This window comes from Hoplias malabaricus, chromosome 11 (assembly GCF_029633855.1).
Source record: "Hoplias malabaricus isolate fHopMal1 chromosome 11, fHopMal1.hap1, whole genome shotgun sequence".
NCBI classification, from domain to species: domain Eukaryota; kingdom Metazoa; phylum Chordata; class Actinopteri; order Characiformes; family Erythrinidae; genus Hoplias; species Hoplias malabaricus.
In genome coordinates this window covers 4,774,836-4,792,450 of record NC_089810.1, presented here as the reverse complement: position 1 = coordinate 4,792,450, position 17,615 = coordinate 4,774,836, and the positions used below count along the sequence as shown (strand labels likewise).

Sequence of the window (17,615 nt, the reverse complement as noted above, 5' to 3'; positions counted from 1 at the left end):
CAGAGTTTACTCCCTCAGCTCTCAATCACCTCAGAGTTTACTCTCCTCAGCTCTCAATCACCTCAGAGTTTACTCTCCTCAGCTCTCAATCACCTCAGAGTTTACTCCCTCAGCTCTCGATCACCTCAGAGTTTACTCCCTCAGCTCTCAATCACCTCAGAGTTTACTCCCCTCAGCTCTCAATCACATCAGAGTTTACTCCCCTCAGCTCTCAATCACCTCAGAGTTTACTCCCCTCAACTCTCAATCACCTCAGAGTTTACTCTCCTCAGTCCTCAATCACCTCAGAGTTTACTCCCCTCAGCTCTCGATCACCTCAGAGTTTACTCTCCTCAGTCCTCAATCACCTCAGAGTTTACTCCCCTCAGTCCTCAATCACCTCAGAGTTTACTCCCCTCAGCTCTCAATCACCTCAGAGTTTACTCTCCTCAGCTCTCAATCACCTCAGAGTTTACTCCCTCAGCTCTCAATCACCTCAGAGTTAACTCCCTCAGCTCTCAATCACCTCAGAGTTTACTCTCCTCAGCTCTCAATCACCTCAGAGTTTACTCCCCTCAGCTCTCAATCACCTCAGAGTTTACTCCCTCAGCTCTCAATCACCTCAGAGTTTACTCTCCTCAGCTCTCAATCACCTCAGAGTTTACTCTCCTCAGCTCTCAATCACCTCAGAGTTTACTCCCCTCAGCTCTCAATCACCTCAGAGTTTACTCCCTCAGCTCTCAATCACCTCAGAGTTTACTCCCCTCAGCTCTCAATCACCTCAGAGTTTACTCTCCTCAGCTCTCAATCACCTCAGAGTTTACTCCCCTCAGTCCTTAATCGCCTCAGAGTTTACTCCCTCAGCTCTCAATCACCTCAGAGTTTACTCTCCTCAGCTCTCAATCACCTCAGAGTTTACACCCTCAGCTCTCAATCACCTCAGAGTTTACTCCCTCAGCTCTCAATCACCTCAGAGTTTACTCCCTCAGCTCTCAATCACCTCAGAGTTTACTCCCTCAGCTCTCGATCACCTCAGAGTTTACTCCCTCAGCTCTCGATCACCTCAGAGTTTACTCCCCTCAGCTCTCGATCACCTCAGAGTTTACTCCCCTCAGCTCTCAATCACCTCAGAGTTTACTCCCCTCAGTCCTCAATCACCTCAGAGTTTACTCCCTCAGCTCTCAATCACCTCAGAGTTTACTCTCCTCAGCTCTCAATCACCTCAGAGTTTACTCCCTCAGTCCTCAATCACCTCAGAGTTTACTCCCTCAGCTCTCAATCACCTCAGAGTTTACTCTCCTCAGCTCTCAATCACCTCAGAGTTTACTCCCTCAGCTCTCAATCACCTCAGAGTTTACTCCCCTCAGCTCTCGATCACCTCAGAGTTTACTCTCCTCAGCTCTCAATCACCTCAGAGTTTACTCCCTCAGCTCTCAATCACCTCAGAGTTTACTCTCCTCAGCTCTCAATCACCTCAGAGTTTACTCCCCTCAGTCCTCAATCACCTCAGAGTTTACTCCCTCAACTCTCAATCACCTCAGAGTTTACTCCCCTCAGCTCTCAATCACCTCAGAGTTTACTCTCCTCAGCTCTCAATCACCTCAGAGTTTACTCCCCTCAGTCCTCAATCACCTCAGAGTTTACTCCCCTCAGCTCTCAATCACCTCAGAGTTTACTCCCTCAGCTCTCAATCACCTCAGAGTTTACTCTCCTCAGCTCTCAATCACCTCAGAGTTTACTCCCCTCAGCTCTCAATCACCTCAGAGTTTACTCCCCTCAGCTCTCGATCACCTCAGAGTTTACTCTCCTCAGCTCTCAATCACCTCAGAGTTTACTCCCTCAGCTCTCAATCACCTCAGAGTTTACTCTCCTCAGCTCTCAATCACCTCAGAGTTTACTCCCCTCAGTCCTCAATCACCTCAGAGTTTACTCCCTCAACTCTCAATCACCTCAGAGTTTACTCCCCTCAGCTCTCAATCACCTCAGAGTTTACTCTCCTCAGCTCTCAATCACCTCAGAGTTTACTCCCCTCAGTCCTCAATCACCTCAGAGTTTACTCCCCTCAGCTCTCAATCACCTCAGAGTTTACTCCCTCAGCTCTCAATCACCTCAGAGTTTACTCTCCTCAGCTCTCAATCACCTCAGAGTTTACTCCCCTCAGCTCTCAATCACCTCAGAGTTTACTCCCTCAGCTCTCAATCACCTCAGAGTTTACTCTCCTCAGCTCTCAATCACCTCAGAGTTTACTCCCCTCAGCTCTCAATCACCTCAGAGTTTACTCCCTCAGCTCTCAATCACCTCAGAGTTTACTCTCCTCAGCTCTCAATCACCTCAGAGTTTACTCCCCTCAGTCCTCAATCGCCTCAGAGTTTACTCCCTCAGCTCTCAATCACCTCAGAGTTTACTCTCCTCAGCTCTCAATCACCTCAGAGTTTACACCCTCAGCTCTCAATCACCTCAGAGTTTACTCCCTCAGCTCTCAATCACCTCAGAGTTTACTCCCTCAGCTCTCAATCACCTCAGAGTTTACTCCCTCAGCTCTCAATCACCTCAGAGTTTACTCCCTCAGCTCTCAATCACCTCAGAGTTTACTCCCCTCAGTCCTCAATCGCCTCAGAGTTTACTCCCTCAGCTCTCGATCACCTCAGAGTTTACTCTCCTCAGCTCTCAATCACCTCAGAGTTTACTCCCCTCAGTCCTCAATCACCTCAGAGTTTACTCTCCTCAGCTCTCAATCACCTCAGAGTTTACTCTCCTCAGCTCTCGATCACCTCAGAGTTTACTCTCCTCAGCTCTCAATCACCTCAGAGTTTACTCTCCTCAGCTCTCAATCACCTCAGAGTTTACTCCCTTCAGCTCTCAATCACCTCAGAGTTTACTCCCTCATCTCTCAATCACCTCAGAGTTTACTCTCCTCAGCTCTCAATCACCTCAGAGTTTACTCCCTTCAGCTCTCAATCACCTCAGAGTTTACTCCCTCAGCTCTCATTCACCTCAGAGTTTACTCTCCTCAGCTCTCAATCACCTCAGAGTTTACTCTCCTCAGCTCTCAATCACCTCAGAGTTTACTCTCCTCAGCTCTCAATCACCTCAGAGTTTACTCCCTCAGCTCTCAATCACCTCAGAGTTTACTCTCCTCAGCTCTCAATCACTTCAGAGTTTACTCTCCTCAGCTCTCAATCACCTCAGAGTTTACTCTCCTCAGCTCTCAATCACCTCAGAGTTTACTCCCTCAGCTCTCAATCACCTCAGAGTTTACTCTCCTCAGCTCTCAATCACCTCAGAGTTTACTCTCCTCAGCTCTCAATCACCTCAGAGTTTACTCTCCTCAGCTCTCAATCACCTCAGAGTTTACTCCCTCAGCTCTCAATCACCTCAGAGTTTACTCTCCTCAGCTCTCAATCACCTCAGAGTTTACTCCCTCAGCTCTCAATCACCTCAGAGTTTACTCCCTCAGCTCTCAATCACCTCAGAGTTTACTCTCCTCAGCTCTCGATCACCTCAGAGTTTACTCTCCTCAGCTCTCAATCACCTCAGAGTTTACTCTCCTCAGCTCTCAATCACCTCAGAGTTTACTCTCCTCAGCTCTCAATCACCTCAGAGTTTACTCCCTCAGCTCTCAATCACCTCAGAGTTTACTCTCCTCAGCTCTCAATCACTTCAGAGTTTACTCTCCTCAGCTCTCAATCACCTCAGAGTTTACTCTCCTCAGCTCTCCATCACCACAGAGTTTACTCTCCTCAGCTCTCAATCACCTCAGAGTTTACTCCCTCAGCTCTCAATCACCTCAGAGTTTACTCTCCTCAGCTCTCAATCACCTCAGAGTTTACTCTCCTCAGCTCTCAATCACCTCAGAGTTTACTCTCCTCAGCTCTCAATCACCTCAGAGTTTACTCCCTCAGCTCTCAATCACCTCAGAGTTTACTCTCCTCAGCTCTCAATCACCTCAGAGTTTACTCCCTCAGCTCTCAATCACCTCAGAGTTTACTCCCTCAGCTCTCAATCACCTCAGAGTTTACTCTCCTCAGCTCTCGATCACCTCAGAGTTTACTCTCCTCAGCTCTCAATCACCTCAGAGTTTACTCTCCTCAGCTCTCAATCACCTCAGAGTTTACTCTCCTCAGCTCTCAATCACCTCAGAGTTTACTCCCTCAGCTCTCAATCACCTCAGAGTTTACTCTCCTCAGCTCTCAATCACCTCAGAGTTTACTCCCTCAGCTCTCAATCACCTCAGAGTTTACTCCCTCAGCTCTCAATCACCTCAGAGTTTACTCTCCTCAGCTCTCGATCACCTCAGAGTTTACTCTCCTCAGCTCTCAATCACCTCAGAGTTTACTCTCCTCAGCTCTCAATCACCTCAGAGTTTACTCTCCTCAGCTCTCAATCACCTCAGAGTTTACTCTCCTCAGCTCTCGATCACATCAGAGTTTACTCCCTCAGCTCTCAATCACCTCAGAGTTTACTCCCTCAGCTCTCAATCACCTCAGAGTTTACTCTCCTCAGCTCTCAATCACCTCAGAGTTTACTCTCCTCAGCTCTCAATCACCTCAGAGTTTACTCTCCTCAGCTCTCAATCACCTCAGAGTTTACTCTCCTCAGCTCTCAATCACCTCAGAGTTTACTCTCCTCAGCTCTCAATCACCTCAGAGTTTACTCCCTCAGCTCTCAATCACCTCTGAGTTTACTCCTCTCAGCTCTCAATCACCTCAGAGTTTACTCCTCTCAGCTCTCAATCACCTCAGAGTTTACTCTCCTCAGCTCTCGATCACCTCAGAGTTTACTCCCTCAGCTCTCAATCACCTCAGAGTTTACTCCTCTCAGCTCTCAATCACCTCAGAGTTTACTCTCCTCAGCTCTCAATCACCTCAGAGTTTACTCCCCTCAGCTCTCAATCACCTCAGAGTTTACTCTCCTCAGCTCTCAATCACCTCAGAGTTTACTCCCTCAGCTCTCAATCACCTCAGAGTTTACTCCCTCAGCTCTCAATCACCTCAGAGTTTACTCCCCTCAGCTCTCAATCACCTCAGAGTTTACTCCCCTCAGCTCTCAATCACCTCAGAGTTTACTCTCCTCAGCTCTCAATCACCTCAGAGTTTACTCCCTCAGCTCTCAATCATCTCAGAGTTTACTCTCCTCAGCTCTCAATCACCTCAGAGTTTACTCCCCTCAGCTCTCAATCACCTCAGAGTTTACTCTCCTCAGCTCTCAATCACCTCAGAGTTTACTCCCCTCAGCTCTCAATCACCTCAGAGTTTACTCCCCTCAGCTCTCAATCACCTCAGAGTTTACTCTCCTCAGCTCTCAATCACCTCAGAGTTTACTCCCTCAGCTCTCAATCATCTCAGAGTTTACTCTCCTCAGCTCTCAATCACCTCAGAGTTTACTCCCCTCAGCTCTCAATCACCTCAGAGTTTACTCTCCTCAGCTCTCAATCACCTCAGAGTTTACTCCCCTCAGCTCTCAATCACCTCAGAGTTTACTCCCCTCAGCTCTCAATCACCTCAGAGTTTACTCTCCTCAGCTCTCAATCACCTCAGAGTTTACTCCCAGGACACAGCTCAGCCAATCCACTTTTAAAAACCCTGTTTAAACCCACCCAGACACAGAGAGAACACACCAAACTCCCCACTGAACGCACAACCTGGAGTCCCACTTTATGACGTAAAATGTTCAGAGAACCCCAAGTTTTAGACCGACCCCATGGGAGTATGAGGAAGAGATGCAGAGTGGAACCAGGACTCCTGAAAATAACCGTAAATAACCCTCACAAATTCTAGTCTATCATTGGATGAACAAACATCTTGGAAAGAAATTACCCCCATTAAAGTTTCCTGTTTATAGTCTGCATCCAATCAGTTGTGTCCAGACGTCTGTTTGATATTTATAGTGATACTGAAGTGTGTCCAAAAACTCAGTGAAGATCAATGTTAGATGAAGCTGATCAGTCTTCTGGTGCAAAATTCTTCTCCGGATGTTACAGATAACGAATTTGTAACTGTAATGCACTCATGCTGAAGACAGCAGTCCCTGTGTGCACCTGCCGTTACATACTGTCAAACATGGTGGCAGATGGGACACACACACACACACACACACGGCTGCAATCATGCTTCACAATGGCAAAGAAAGCACAGACCCTCCATTAATCCATTTAAGTATTTAAGTCACAAATTTGCCATGTCAAAGGCGGAGCTAATCTGACTTAAGTCAGGATTAGATCTTTACAACTACATACTCTCCTAGTGTCTCATGCTAATAAGGCAGAACGGAGGGAATACGAATGTCCAGCTAAAGCTGGTAGAAATGATAAAGATGACAGAGAGTTGTGGCTTATGCCATGAGCCGTGCCGTGTGCTGGTGCATGTGGAAATGTCACTCTCATTAGTACAGACACACAAGCCAAAACCCAACTCTGTCCTGCAGCCAAGATTCATCAGTGGACCCCAAATGCACTGGCCACTAACCACTGCTCACTCGCCCTTCTCACTTTCTGTGCTGAAGCAGGCTTTAGCAGAGCCTTTCCTCAGCTGCAAAGAAGTGTGCCTCACACTGAAAACACAGCAGAAAGGCAGTACATCTCTCAAACAGAGGTGGAACAATCTCAGAAACAAATCACACGGCTTCACATTTGGCCATAAATTGTAAACTAGAGGTTGGCACGGGGCTGCTTTTAAAACCTGAAACCTCCCGCTCCAACCACACGTTACGCCTGCACTTGTCAACATAACGTAACATCATCCATATCTTCATCCATGGCCGTGCCCTCCCCCCCGCAATCTAACGTCAATGCCTCCACCTGTCCACATCTGCCCACTCAGCAAAACTACCTGCCTGCACAAGCCTGCAACTAATTTGCTGTTTGCCCGCAGTGACCCTGGGATTTATTTTACAGAATGTGGGACCTGCGGGCAGACCCGTCTTGTGCAGACCTCTAGTGTAAACTACAGTTCCCATCGGCCCCATGATTAGGTACTTTAATGCCAGCCTTCTGCTGCCTGGCTACAGGAGAAACAGGTAAGTGTAAATGCATAAACACACCTTTATAAACATATTCCCAATTACAATTTGGAGAGTAGACAGTAGAAAATAACCTTTGTAAAATGATCTAAAATGACCTCTGGGAGCTCCCCGAGAACACACCACACTCCTCACAGACAGTCACCCGGAGGAAACCCACGCAGACACAGAGAGAACACACCACACTCCTCACAGACAGTCACCAGGAGGAAACCCACACAGACACAGGGAGAACACACCACACTCCTCACAGACAGCCACCCGGAGGAAACCCACGCAGACACAGAGAGAACACACCACACTCCTCACAGACAGTCACCAGGAGGAAACCCACACAGACACAGAGAGAACACACCACACTCCTCACAGACAGTCACCCGGAGGAAACCCACACAGACACAGAGAACACACCACACTCCTCACAGACAGTCACCCGGAGGAAACCCACGCAGACACAGAGAGAACACACCACACTCCTCACAGACAGTCACCAGGAGGAAACCCACACAGACACAGGGAGAACACACCACACTCCTCACAGACAGCCACCCGGAGGAAACCCACGCAGACACAGAGAGAACACACCACACTCCTCACAGACAGTCACCAGGAGGAAACCCACACAGACACAGAGAGAACACACCACACTCCTCACAGACAGTCACCCGGAGGAAACCCACACAGACACAGAGAACACACCACACTCCTCACAGACAGTCACCCGGAGGAAACCCACGCAGACACAGAGAGAACACACCACACTCCTCAACAGGTCCCTGGAGCTGTGTGACAGCGACACCACGTGCAGCGTAACGGTGCCGCCCTACCGTACAGTCCATATAAAATATATTTAGAAACAAATAGGGATAACCGTAAAGCCTGGTTTGTCTGTGTGGTGGTTATTTTAATGCATGAAAATAAACAGAAAGAAACTAAACTTAGCAAAAACTGTCAATGTTTGTATCCCATCTGCTGGTAAATTTCAGGACAAACATAACCATAGATTTGGTCCAGGAAATTCTAGAGAGGAATAATGTAAACGAAGCATTTTCTCCATCTGCTCAAAGTCACAGTTTCAGAGACAACATCTGCTGAGACAGTGGAGATATGACTCTTACATAACGGGGAACCTGTGTGAGCAAAAAAAGAGAGAGTGTGTGCATGTTTAAATTTTGCTGCTCATCTGGCAAAGTGCTGTGTGATCACAGAGAAGGAGAGAGAAGCCAGCGAAGAGATCCATGGGAAAGATGTCATCTGCCAGGTTCAGGTAGCGATGATAGCAAATGAAGTAATGACGGTTAAAAACACTTCTGTACTCCTAGAGAATCTGAAATATACAGTACTCCAGAGTACAACATCTCTGATATGAGAGAGTGAGAGAGTGAATACTAAGTGGAAGGAAGACAGAGTAAGAATGTAAGAAAGAAACAAACAAGAAAAAAAGAGAAATAGGCAAACCTAGTTCAGCCGAACCGCCATTAGCCATTGTCCCAGGCTGTTTTTGAGGCATTTCAAAAACAGGAAATGCCCCACATACATACCCTTATCATTGGAAGGTCTGGAGAAGCTTTAGTGCTTCATATCATTGTCTGCATTTACAATAATAACAAACTATAAAAGTAGTGTATCTTGTCAGTTGCTGACAGTGTGTGTATGATCAGAGACAGCCTGCTATTTTCTGTTCAAACAAAGCTACAACACTGAAGCACCGTATTGAGACGACATTAAAGCAACTTGTTTACCAAATTTTGAACGTTTACTTTATTGATAAAATGTTTAAATACTTTAAAAAAGAAATCTACACTTGATAAAGCAACAGGGCATCGCTGGGAACTAGATATTTATTACTGACTTATAGTTCTATCAGTGTCTGACTGATAAAACGGTGCTGTAACTAATTCACAGCCTTCTTTATTTTGAATAACACCTCGCTCTGGTGTTCTGGCTTTAATATTCCAGAGATTTTGCCAGTTTCCGTTAAATAAAAAGCTGTGCAGGTGTAATTTACTCGTCAGAAAGTCAGTAACGGTGAGATGTGTCTGTGTATTTGTGTCGTTATACAAACAGACAAAGACGACTTTGTTTGCTAAATATATATTGTAGAAAACAAAAGGCTGTGTCACAGAAACATTCTCCAAACATAAAGAAGAGATTATGATAAACTAGAGTGACCAGACGTCCTCTTTTACCCGGACATGTCCTCTTTTTTAGACTTAAAAAAATGTCCGGGCGGAATTTCTAGAGCTTACATAGAACTTCGAGAAGTTTCGTTCACAAGCTAGTCCCGCCCTCCCCTACTCTGATTGGCTCACTGGAGTGAGAAGGGGGCGTGGTGAAGTAGCCTAAAATCTTCTGATTGGACGGTTTGACTGTAGAGCTACCGTTATTGGTCGATAACCTTCTCTGTAAACATTTAATTGGTCAGTCTGCACGTCAGTAGTCCTTGTTTACGTCAGGCAAAGCTCATGTACCCACCCTCATCTCGAGCAGCTATGCCGAAACGGAAATGTAAGTTCTCGGATGAATTAAAAAAGAAGTTCCCATGTTTTGTGTAGAAAATAAACGTGTAAAGGACCTAAAAGCACACATGGGTTCAGCTAAGAATACAACGGCAGCGAGGGGCGTGACCTCACTCCTCCCCCCGCGACTCCTCTTTTTCACCTCATCTCAGATCTGGTCGCCCTATGTTCGAGGCTCCAGTAAAACACTGAGCTGCTCCGCGGCGGACGGTTGAGCGCGAGCGTGTCCCAGTTCAACTCTCAACTGTCTGACCCCTTGAACATGCAATTTTTAAGTCCCCAAAAAGGTACTTGTCCAGGGAAAAGAGGACCTCTGGTCAACGCAGAACGGTTCCAAATTAGTTCACAAACAGGAATGTGAAATATGGCCGAACTAAAAACAGACGGTGTAGTTGCGCCACCTTAAGTTCTCTCTGAGAAATACAGCTGAATTAACAGTTCCTACTCGCGCATGCGTGTTTCAAAATTAAGTGTCAGTCAGTCAGTAAACGCAAATGCTCCTTCATGGCCGGTCCAGTAGGCGGTCCGGCAAAAAGACAGAAAGACAGATTGAGACAGAAAGCGCATGTTAAAGGAGAGACGGGAGAGAGAGGGAGAGAATGTAAACTATAAGTAATGCAGGGGTATTGATCAATATATTGTGGCTGGCGCTCGTAAATGACCGCTTGACCAAAGCTTTCTCTGTGGAGGAGCCGACGGCTGCTTTTCAGCTCGAGCAGGAGCGGCTTTATGTGCGTCCGGGGGACAGTTCAAACCTACACTGCTCTCTCAGCAGTGGCCTCAGAGCAGAGCAGTTTAATAAAGCGACGCTGTGTGATTTCATTGATACGGCCTGACTGACCACAGCAGATTTACAGCGAGAAAGGAGGAGTGATTCAAGCTGATTTCTGTGAACGACTGTGAATAAAGTCAAAGGCACATCAGTCTGAGCACCTCTAGCAGTGTCCCCTCAATCATCCACTGGGCTCCACTCAGCAAGAGCACTGATGTGTCCACTGACGGGAGAGAGAGAGAGAGAGAGACCCCTGGACTCTAGGTCTGAGGGTGGTGTTCTGACACCCCTCCATCTGAAGCATCCACCCTGATATGAGTCTGATATCACTGTGCAGAGCTAATGAAGATTGCTCTTAACTCTAGATTTTACAACTGAGCAGACCTCAGGCACGGCAGAAAACAGCCACGTCTCTGAGAAGGAGACTGTACTCAAAAACTGTGGTCACTCTGGCATTCTTATACTAAACTAATCCATTTTCCAGCCGGGTGATTAATCCCACCCCGCCGTGGTAGGGGGCTGGAGAGAATACATCCCTCCTTTATCTGAGTGTATCACACTGGGTTTAGACTCTGTACAGAAGTTGAGGCCAAAAACGCTGACTCCACACACTGCTCTGTGCTGCTAAGACTTTTCAGAGCGGTTACATAACACACACACACACACACACACACACACACAAAGAGAGCGAGATAGACATGGCCACAAAAAAACACACATTCAAACATGCACACACTTACAAACACAATACACAGACACACACACAAACAAAGGAAGATGCTACTAATTATTCACTAGCATGAAACAGCTGTGTGAGTGACTGGGTGAGTGAGTGTGTGACAGGGTGAGGGGGTGATGTCCTGAGATGGACGTGTGTTCCTGTCTTGCACCCAGTGATTCTGGGTTAACTCATGACCTCTGTGACCCTGAATCAGTTACAGAAGAAAAAAAATAAATGAATGAAGAAAACTACACAAACCAAAGGTACAGCTGTAATCTGAGTGTTTGTACTGACCTGTTGTTAAACTGTGGGCCAGAGGCTGACTATGGATCTAGCTGAAGAACATATGAGGTTTTCTTTGTTGCTGCAAATATCTATAGTGGAATAGCTTGGGACTGCCATCATATATAAATCCCTACATGAGGAAACGGCATTCCAGCTCCAGGCTGTCATTAAGACACCCGCACACGGTCAACCTCCCCCACCTCGGCCATACGTTCTCTCCTCTGCTGAGCCCAGAGAGCTCCAAACACCTATAAACCCAACATTATTCCATACATTTCTGTGTTAAACTGTCTGTTTTCAATTTACTGCATGAATATCAGAAGTCAACACACTCCCAAAGCTAATGGTACAGATACACTAGTGTCAACAGTGGAGTAAACAGGGAGGTGTGTGACAGCTGAGATGAAATAAAATGCACTCTATACTGACTCAGCGAACCCTAAAGAAGCACCTCCTTGTCCACTCTCTCAGCGCTGACCACACAGGAGCCCTCTGGAGTTTTACCGACTGCAGTCCATCCACTGCTCTCTGCACACTCTGGAGCCCCCTTTAAAGCTGTGCTTCAATGGTCAGGACACCCACATTTGAATGAGTGAGTGAGTGAGTGTGTGTACCACAGAGTGAGTATTTATGAGAATGGGTGTGTGGATGTGGATGGGGCTCTTCAGGAAATGACATCCTGACAAATGTCAGCTTTAACACTGAAGTAATGTTTGAGACGGTGTAAGACTTTAGAAGATCATCTTTCTTTTGGCTGAATGCGAATGACTTTTGAGAAAGTTTTACATGAGAAAAGAACAAAAATAATTCTGCCTGGCGTGTGATATAGAGAAGTGTTCCACGTCTTGTCCTCGCGGAGACAAAGCATCTGACACACCAAAGCCTCGTCTGATCTCCCTGCCCTTGATTGACTGAAATAGGAAATAAATGAGGTAGCTGCGCTTTTGATTTGCTCTCAGTGTGATTTATGGGTGAGAGGTTAATCTCGATGCTAATTCTGACCATTGCCGTGATTAATGTCTGACATGAGCCATTCAAGGAGCTCCATTATGACTCTTCTGCTGACACACACACACACACACACACATGCTCCTGATTTATTCCGCAGTGTGAACGCCTCAGAGGATTCACCAGATCAGCTCCATCAGCCTGAATATCAGACGTGAGACTAACAGAGCAATGTAGAAACCTAAACATTCAGTGTAAACCGCATCTAACACACACTAACATGTAGACTACAGATGATACTGACATGAACAATGTGTAAGATGCCCATTACAGATCCGTTTTCACCTGTGTGTACTCTACTGCTCAAAGGTTTCAGTTGATCAGGGGTTCATCCTCAGGGGTAACATACCTCTGGTCTATTTCACTACCTTAGGGCACAAGAACAAGAGAACAGGCTTCAAATCATGGCCGGGTCAACTATGTCTCCAGACACAACCCCTCTGAGCCGGGGCGAGAAGAGGTGGGCGGAGGTGTACGTATACGACAAGCAAGCCATGAGTGCAACGCATTTGTAGGAACCCCAGCAACAATGTGAAGGAGTTTCAAAACAGAATGGAGTGTGTTTAGCTGTTGTATCTGCCAAAAGGTAGTTACCCACATGAGAGATAAACACTTAGATTATGTTAGTTTCATCAATACCTTTATATCAAAGTACACAGAGACATTAAACTGCACCAAAATCAATAAAAACAGGAAAAACTGTGGGAGAGGGCGGTGACGTAAGTGTGTGTGTGTGCCTTTGTGTGTGTGTGTGTGTGTGTGATCAGTGGCCTACCTGTGCCCACGTTGAGGTTCCGGCTGGTTTCCTTGGCACTGACTCTGTTATTAGGAGGATAGTCTGGCACTGGGGCTTCGTAGCGTCTCTCTTGAACGCGTGGGCTGGTCTTACTGGGATACGAGCTACATGAGGGAAAAGAACAGGACAGAAGCACGTACAATATTATTTACCCATACTACTAACATCACAGTTTTAAATTGCATTGTATTAGTGCTCTGTCACATATTTGGTCAAAATACCACAAGGACCAAACACCACAGCAGCATTCTCCCCCTGCCTAAACAGCCCTGTTCCTCACAGCAGTGTCAAAATCGGCATGTGTGTGTGTGTGTGTGTCTGTGTATGTGTGCGCATGCTTAGTTTATGATTGAAGCAGGCAGAGAACTATCCACTGCCAGCGATACATGGGTCATAGTGGATAAGCCTCTGACAGCCAGCACCATACACCAAGCCCCAAATACTGCTTGTTCCCATGTCCCTTTCCACACTTGTGCCCTTTTAAGTGCACTAAATAACTGAGAGTCTCTTTTTTTACACTAAAGCTGTAACTCACCCTACAGGGCAATGCTGCTCGTCAATGGCGTCCACTGCACTCTCCACAGAGTTGAGCAAGGACTGAATCTGATTGGCTGATTCCTTCAACAAGAAGCGGGTCACAAATTGCTCAATGTTAGTTCCCCTTTCATACACCTGTAAGAGAGAGAGGGAGGGAGGGAAGGAGAAAACAGAAGCACAATCAGCACTTATCAGTCTTATGAGCATACGTTATGAGTTCCTGTCTAAGGCTTTCAGAGAGCTGCACTCCACTAAAAGGGTTTACCTCTTAAAAAAGAAAAAGGTTCAAGGGTGTTTTAGTAAAGACAATGCTTCTTTTTTAGACGCACCAGCACTCAAAACATTATTTGCATGCTTGAATGACTCTTAGAATGGTGAATGGGTTCAGACTGAAGGAAAATGTATTGTATATGGTTCTATGTAGCACCGTTTTCACAAGGGTTATATTCAGCATAAAAATGTTCTGCTATTGGTATGATGTCAAGTTTGTAACAATAGAAATCCCATTTTTTGGTGCTGCATAGAAATAATGTAACAATAAATCTGGACATAAAACCATTTAAAACAGATTTCCTTCAATATGTAGAACACTGTAATGATGCAAGGAATACGTTCATCATTCAAATGGTTCTTGATGAGTGCCTTTAGTATCATTCATTCATTGTCTGTAACCCTTATCCAGTTCAGGGTTGTGGTGGGTCCAGAGCCTACCTGGAATCATTGGGCGCAAGGCAGGAATACACCCTGGAGGGGGCGCCAGTCCTTCACAGGGCAACTCACACACACACTCACACACTCACACCTACGGACACTTTGGAGTCGTCAATCAACCTACCAACGTGGGGTTTTGGACCATGGGAGGAAACCGAAGCACCCGGAGGAAACCCACGCAGACACAGGGAGAACACACCACACTCCGCACAGACTGTCACCCGGAGGAAACCCACGCAGACACAGGGAGAACACACCACACTCCTCACAGACAGTCACCTGGAGCAGTAATCGAACCCACAACCTCCAGGTCCCTAGAGCTGTGTGACTGCGACACTACACAGTGAAACACAGTGTGGGTTTGAGTCCCGCTCCGGGTGACTGTCTGTGAGGAGTGTGGTGTGTTCTCCCTGTGTCTGCGTGGGTTTCCTCCGGGTGACAGTCTGTGCGGAGTGTGGTGTGTTCTCCCTGTGTCTGCGTGGGTTTCCTCCGGGTGACTGTCTGTGCGGAGTGTGGTGTGTTCTCTCTGTGTCTGTGTGGGTTTCCTTCGGGTGACTGTCTGTGAGGAGTGTGGTGTGTTCTCCCTGTGTCTGCGTGGGTTTCCTCCGGGTGACAGTCTGTGCGGAGTGTGGTGTGTTCTCCCTGTGTCTGCGTGGGTTTCCTCCGGGTGACTGTCTGTGCGGAGTGTGGTGTGTTCTCTCTGTGTCTGCGTGTGTTTCCTCCGGGTGACAGTCTGTGAGGAGTGTGGTGTGTTCTCCCTGTGTCTGCGTGGGTTTCCTCCGGGTGACTGTCTGTGCGGAGTGTGGTGTGTTCTCTCTGTGTCTGCGTGTGTTTCCTCCGGGTGACTGTCTGTGAGGAGTGTGGTGTGTTCTCTCTGTGTCTGCGTGAGTTTCCTCCGGGTGACTGTCTGTGAGGAGTGTGGTGTGTTCTCTCTGTGTCTGCATGGGTTTCATCCGGGTGACTGTCTGTGAGGAGTGTGGTGTGTTCTCTCTGTGTCTGCGTGAGTTTCCTCCGGGTGACAGTCTGTGAGGAGTGTGGTGTGTTCTCTCTGTGTCTGTGTGGGTTTCCTCCGGGTGACAGTCTGTGAGGAGTGTGGTGTGTTCTCTCTGTGTCTGTGTGGGTTTCCTTCGGGTGACTGTCTGTGAGGAGTGTGGTGTGTTCTCTCTGTGTCTGCGTGGGTTTCCTTCGGGTGACTGTCTGTGAGGAGTGTGGTGTGTTCTCTCTGTGTCTGCGTGGGTTTCCTTCGGGTGACTGTCTGTGCGGAGTGTGGTGTGTTCTCCATGTGTCTGCGTGGGTTTCCTCCGGGTGACTGTCTGAGGAGTGTGGTGTGTTCTCCCTGTGTCTTCGTGTGTTTCCTCCGGGTGACTGTCTGTGAGGAGTGTGGTGTGTTCTCCCTGTGTCTGCGTGTGTTTCCTCCGGGTTAGTGTCTGTGAGGAGTGTGGTGTGTTCTCTCTGTGTCTGCGTGTGTTTCCTCCGGGTGACTGTCTGTGCGGAGTGTGGTGTGTTCTCTCTGTGTCTGCGTGGGTTTCCTTCGGGTGACTGTCTGTGCGGAGTGTGATGTGTTCTCTCTGTGTCTGCGTGGGTTTCCTCCGGGTGACAGTCTGTGAGGAGTGTGGTGTGTTCTCCCTGTGTCTGCGTGGGTTTCCTCCGGGTTAGTGTCTGTGAGGAGTGTGGTGTGTTCTCTCTGTGTCTGTGTGGGTTTCCTTCGGGTGACTGTCTGTGAGGAGTGTGGTGTGTTCTCTCTGTGTCTGCGTGGGTTTCCTTCGGGTGACTGTCTGTGCGGAGTGTGGTGTGTTCTCCCTGTGTCTGCGTGGGTTTCCTCTGGGTGACTGTCTGAGGAGTGTGGTGTGTTCTCCCTGTGTCTGCGTGGGTTTCCTCCGGGTGACTGTCTGTGAGGAGTGTGGTGTGTTCTCCCTGTGTCTGCGTGGGTTTCCTCCGGGTGACTGTCTGTGAGGAGTGTGGTGTGTTCTCCCTGTGTCTGCGTGTGTTTCCTCCGGGTGACTGTCTGTGAGGAGTGTGGTGTGTTCTCCCTGTGTCTTCGTGTGTTTCCTCCGGGTGACTGTCTGTGAGGTGTGTGGTGTGTTCTCCCTGTGTCTGCGTGGGTTTCCTCCGGGTGACTGTCTGTGAGGAGTGTGGTGTGTTCTCTCTGTGTCTGCGTGTGTTTCCTCCGGGTGACTGTCTGTGCGGAGTGTGGTGTGTTCTCTCTGTGTCTGCGTGGGTTTCCTTCGGGTGACTGTCTGTGCGGAGTGTGATGTGTTCTCTCTGTGTCTGCGTGGGTTTCCTCCGGGTGACAGTCTGTGAGGAGTGTGGTGTGTTCTCCCTGTGTCTGCGTGGGTTTCCTCCGGGTTAGTGTCTGTGAGGAGTGTGGTGTGTTCTCTCTGTGTCTGTGTGGGTTTCCTTCGGGTGACTGTCTGTGAGGAGTGTGGTGTGTTCTCTCTGTGTCTGCGTGGGTTTCCTTCGGGTGACTGTCTGTGCGGAGTGTGGTGTGTTCTCCCTGTGTCTGCGTGGGTTTCCTCCGGGTGACTGTCTGAGGAGTGTGGTGTGTTCTCCCTGTGTCTGCGTGGGTTTCCTCCGGGTGACTGTCTGTGAGGAGTGTGGTGTGTTCTCCCTGTGTCTGCGTGTGTTTCCTCCGGGTGACTGTCTGTGAGGAGTGTGGTGTGTTCTCCCTGTGTCTGCGTGGGTTTCCTCCGGGTTAGTGTCTGTGAGGAGTGTGGTGTGTTCTCTCTGTGTCTGTGTGGGTTTCCTTCGGGTGACTGTCTGTGAGGAGTGTGGTGTGTTCTCTCTGTGTCTGCGTGGGTTTCCTTCGGGTGACTGTCTGTGCGGAGTGTGGTGTGTTCTCCCTGTGTCTGCGTGGGTTTCCTCCGGGTGACTGTCTGAGGAGTGTGGTGTGTTCTCCCTGTGTCTGCGTGGGTTTCCTCCGGGTGACTGTCTGTGAGGAGTGTGGTGTGTTCTCCCTGTGTCTGCGTGTGTTTCCTCCGGGTGACTGTCTGTGAGGAGTGTGGTGTGTTCTCCCTGTGTCTGCGTGTGTTTCCTCCGGGTTAGTGTCTGTGAGGAGTGTGGTGTGTTCTCTCTGTGTCTGCGTGTGTTTCCTCCGGGTGACTGTCTGTGCGGAGTGTGGTGTGTTCTCTCTGTGTCTGCGTGTGTTTCCTCCGGGTGACTGTCTGTGCGGAGTGTGGTGTGTTCTCTCTGTGTCTGCGTGGGTTTCCTTCGGGTGCTCCGGTTTCCTCCCACAGTCCAAAAACACATGTTGGTAGGTGGATTGGTGACTCA

The 17,615-nt window shown here is 48.1% G+C and overlaps 1 protein-coding gene across 1 annotated transcript in view; it reads right to left on the bottom strand.

Moving 5' to 3' along the window:
• necab2 (N-terminal EF-hand calcium binding protein 2) overlaps positions 1–17,615 on the bottom strand; it is a 151,590-nt gene that overhangs the window by 44,763 nt on the left and 89,212 nt on the right. Inside the window, exons 6-7 of the mRNA XM_066685346.1 lie at positions 13,633–13,769; positions 13,077–13,201 (exon numbers count right to left, since the gene is read on the bottom strand). Of these exons, the coding sequence (XP_066541443.1) occupies positions 13,077–13,201; positions 13,633–13,769 (262 nt within the window). The remainder of the gene's footprint in view (positions 1–13,076; positions 13,202–13,632; positions 13,770–17,615) is intronic.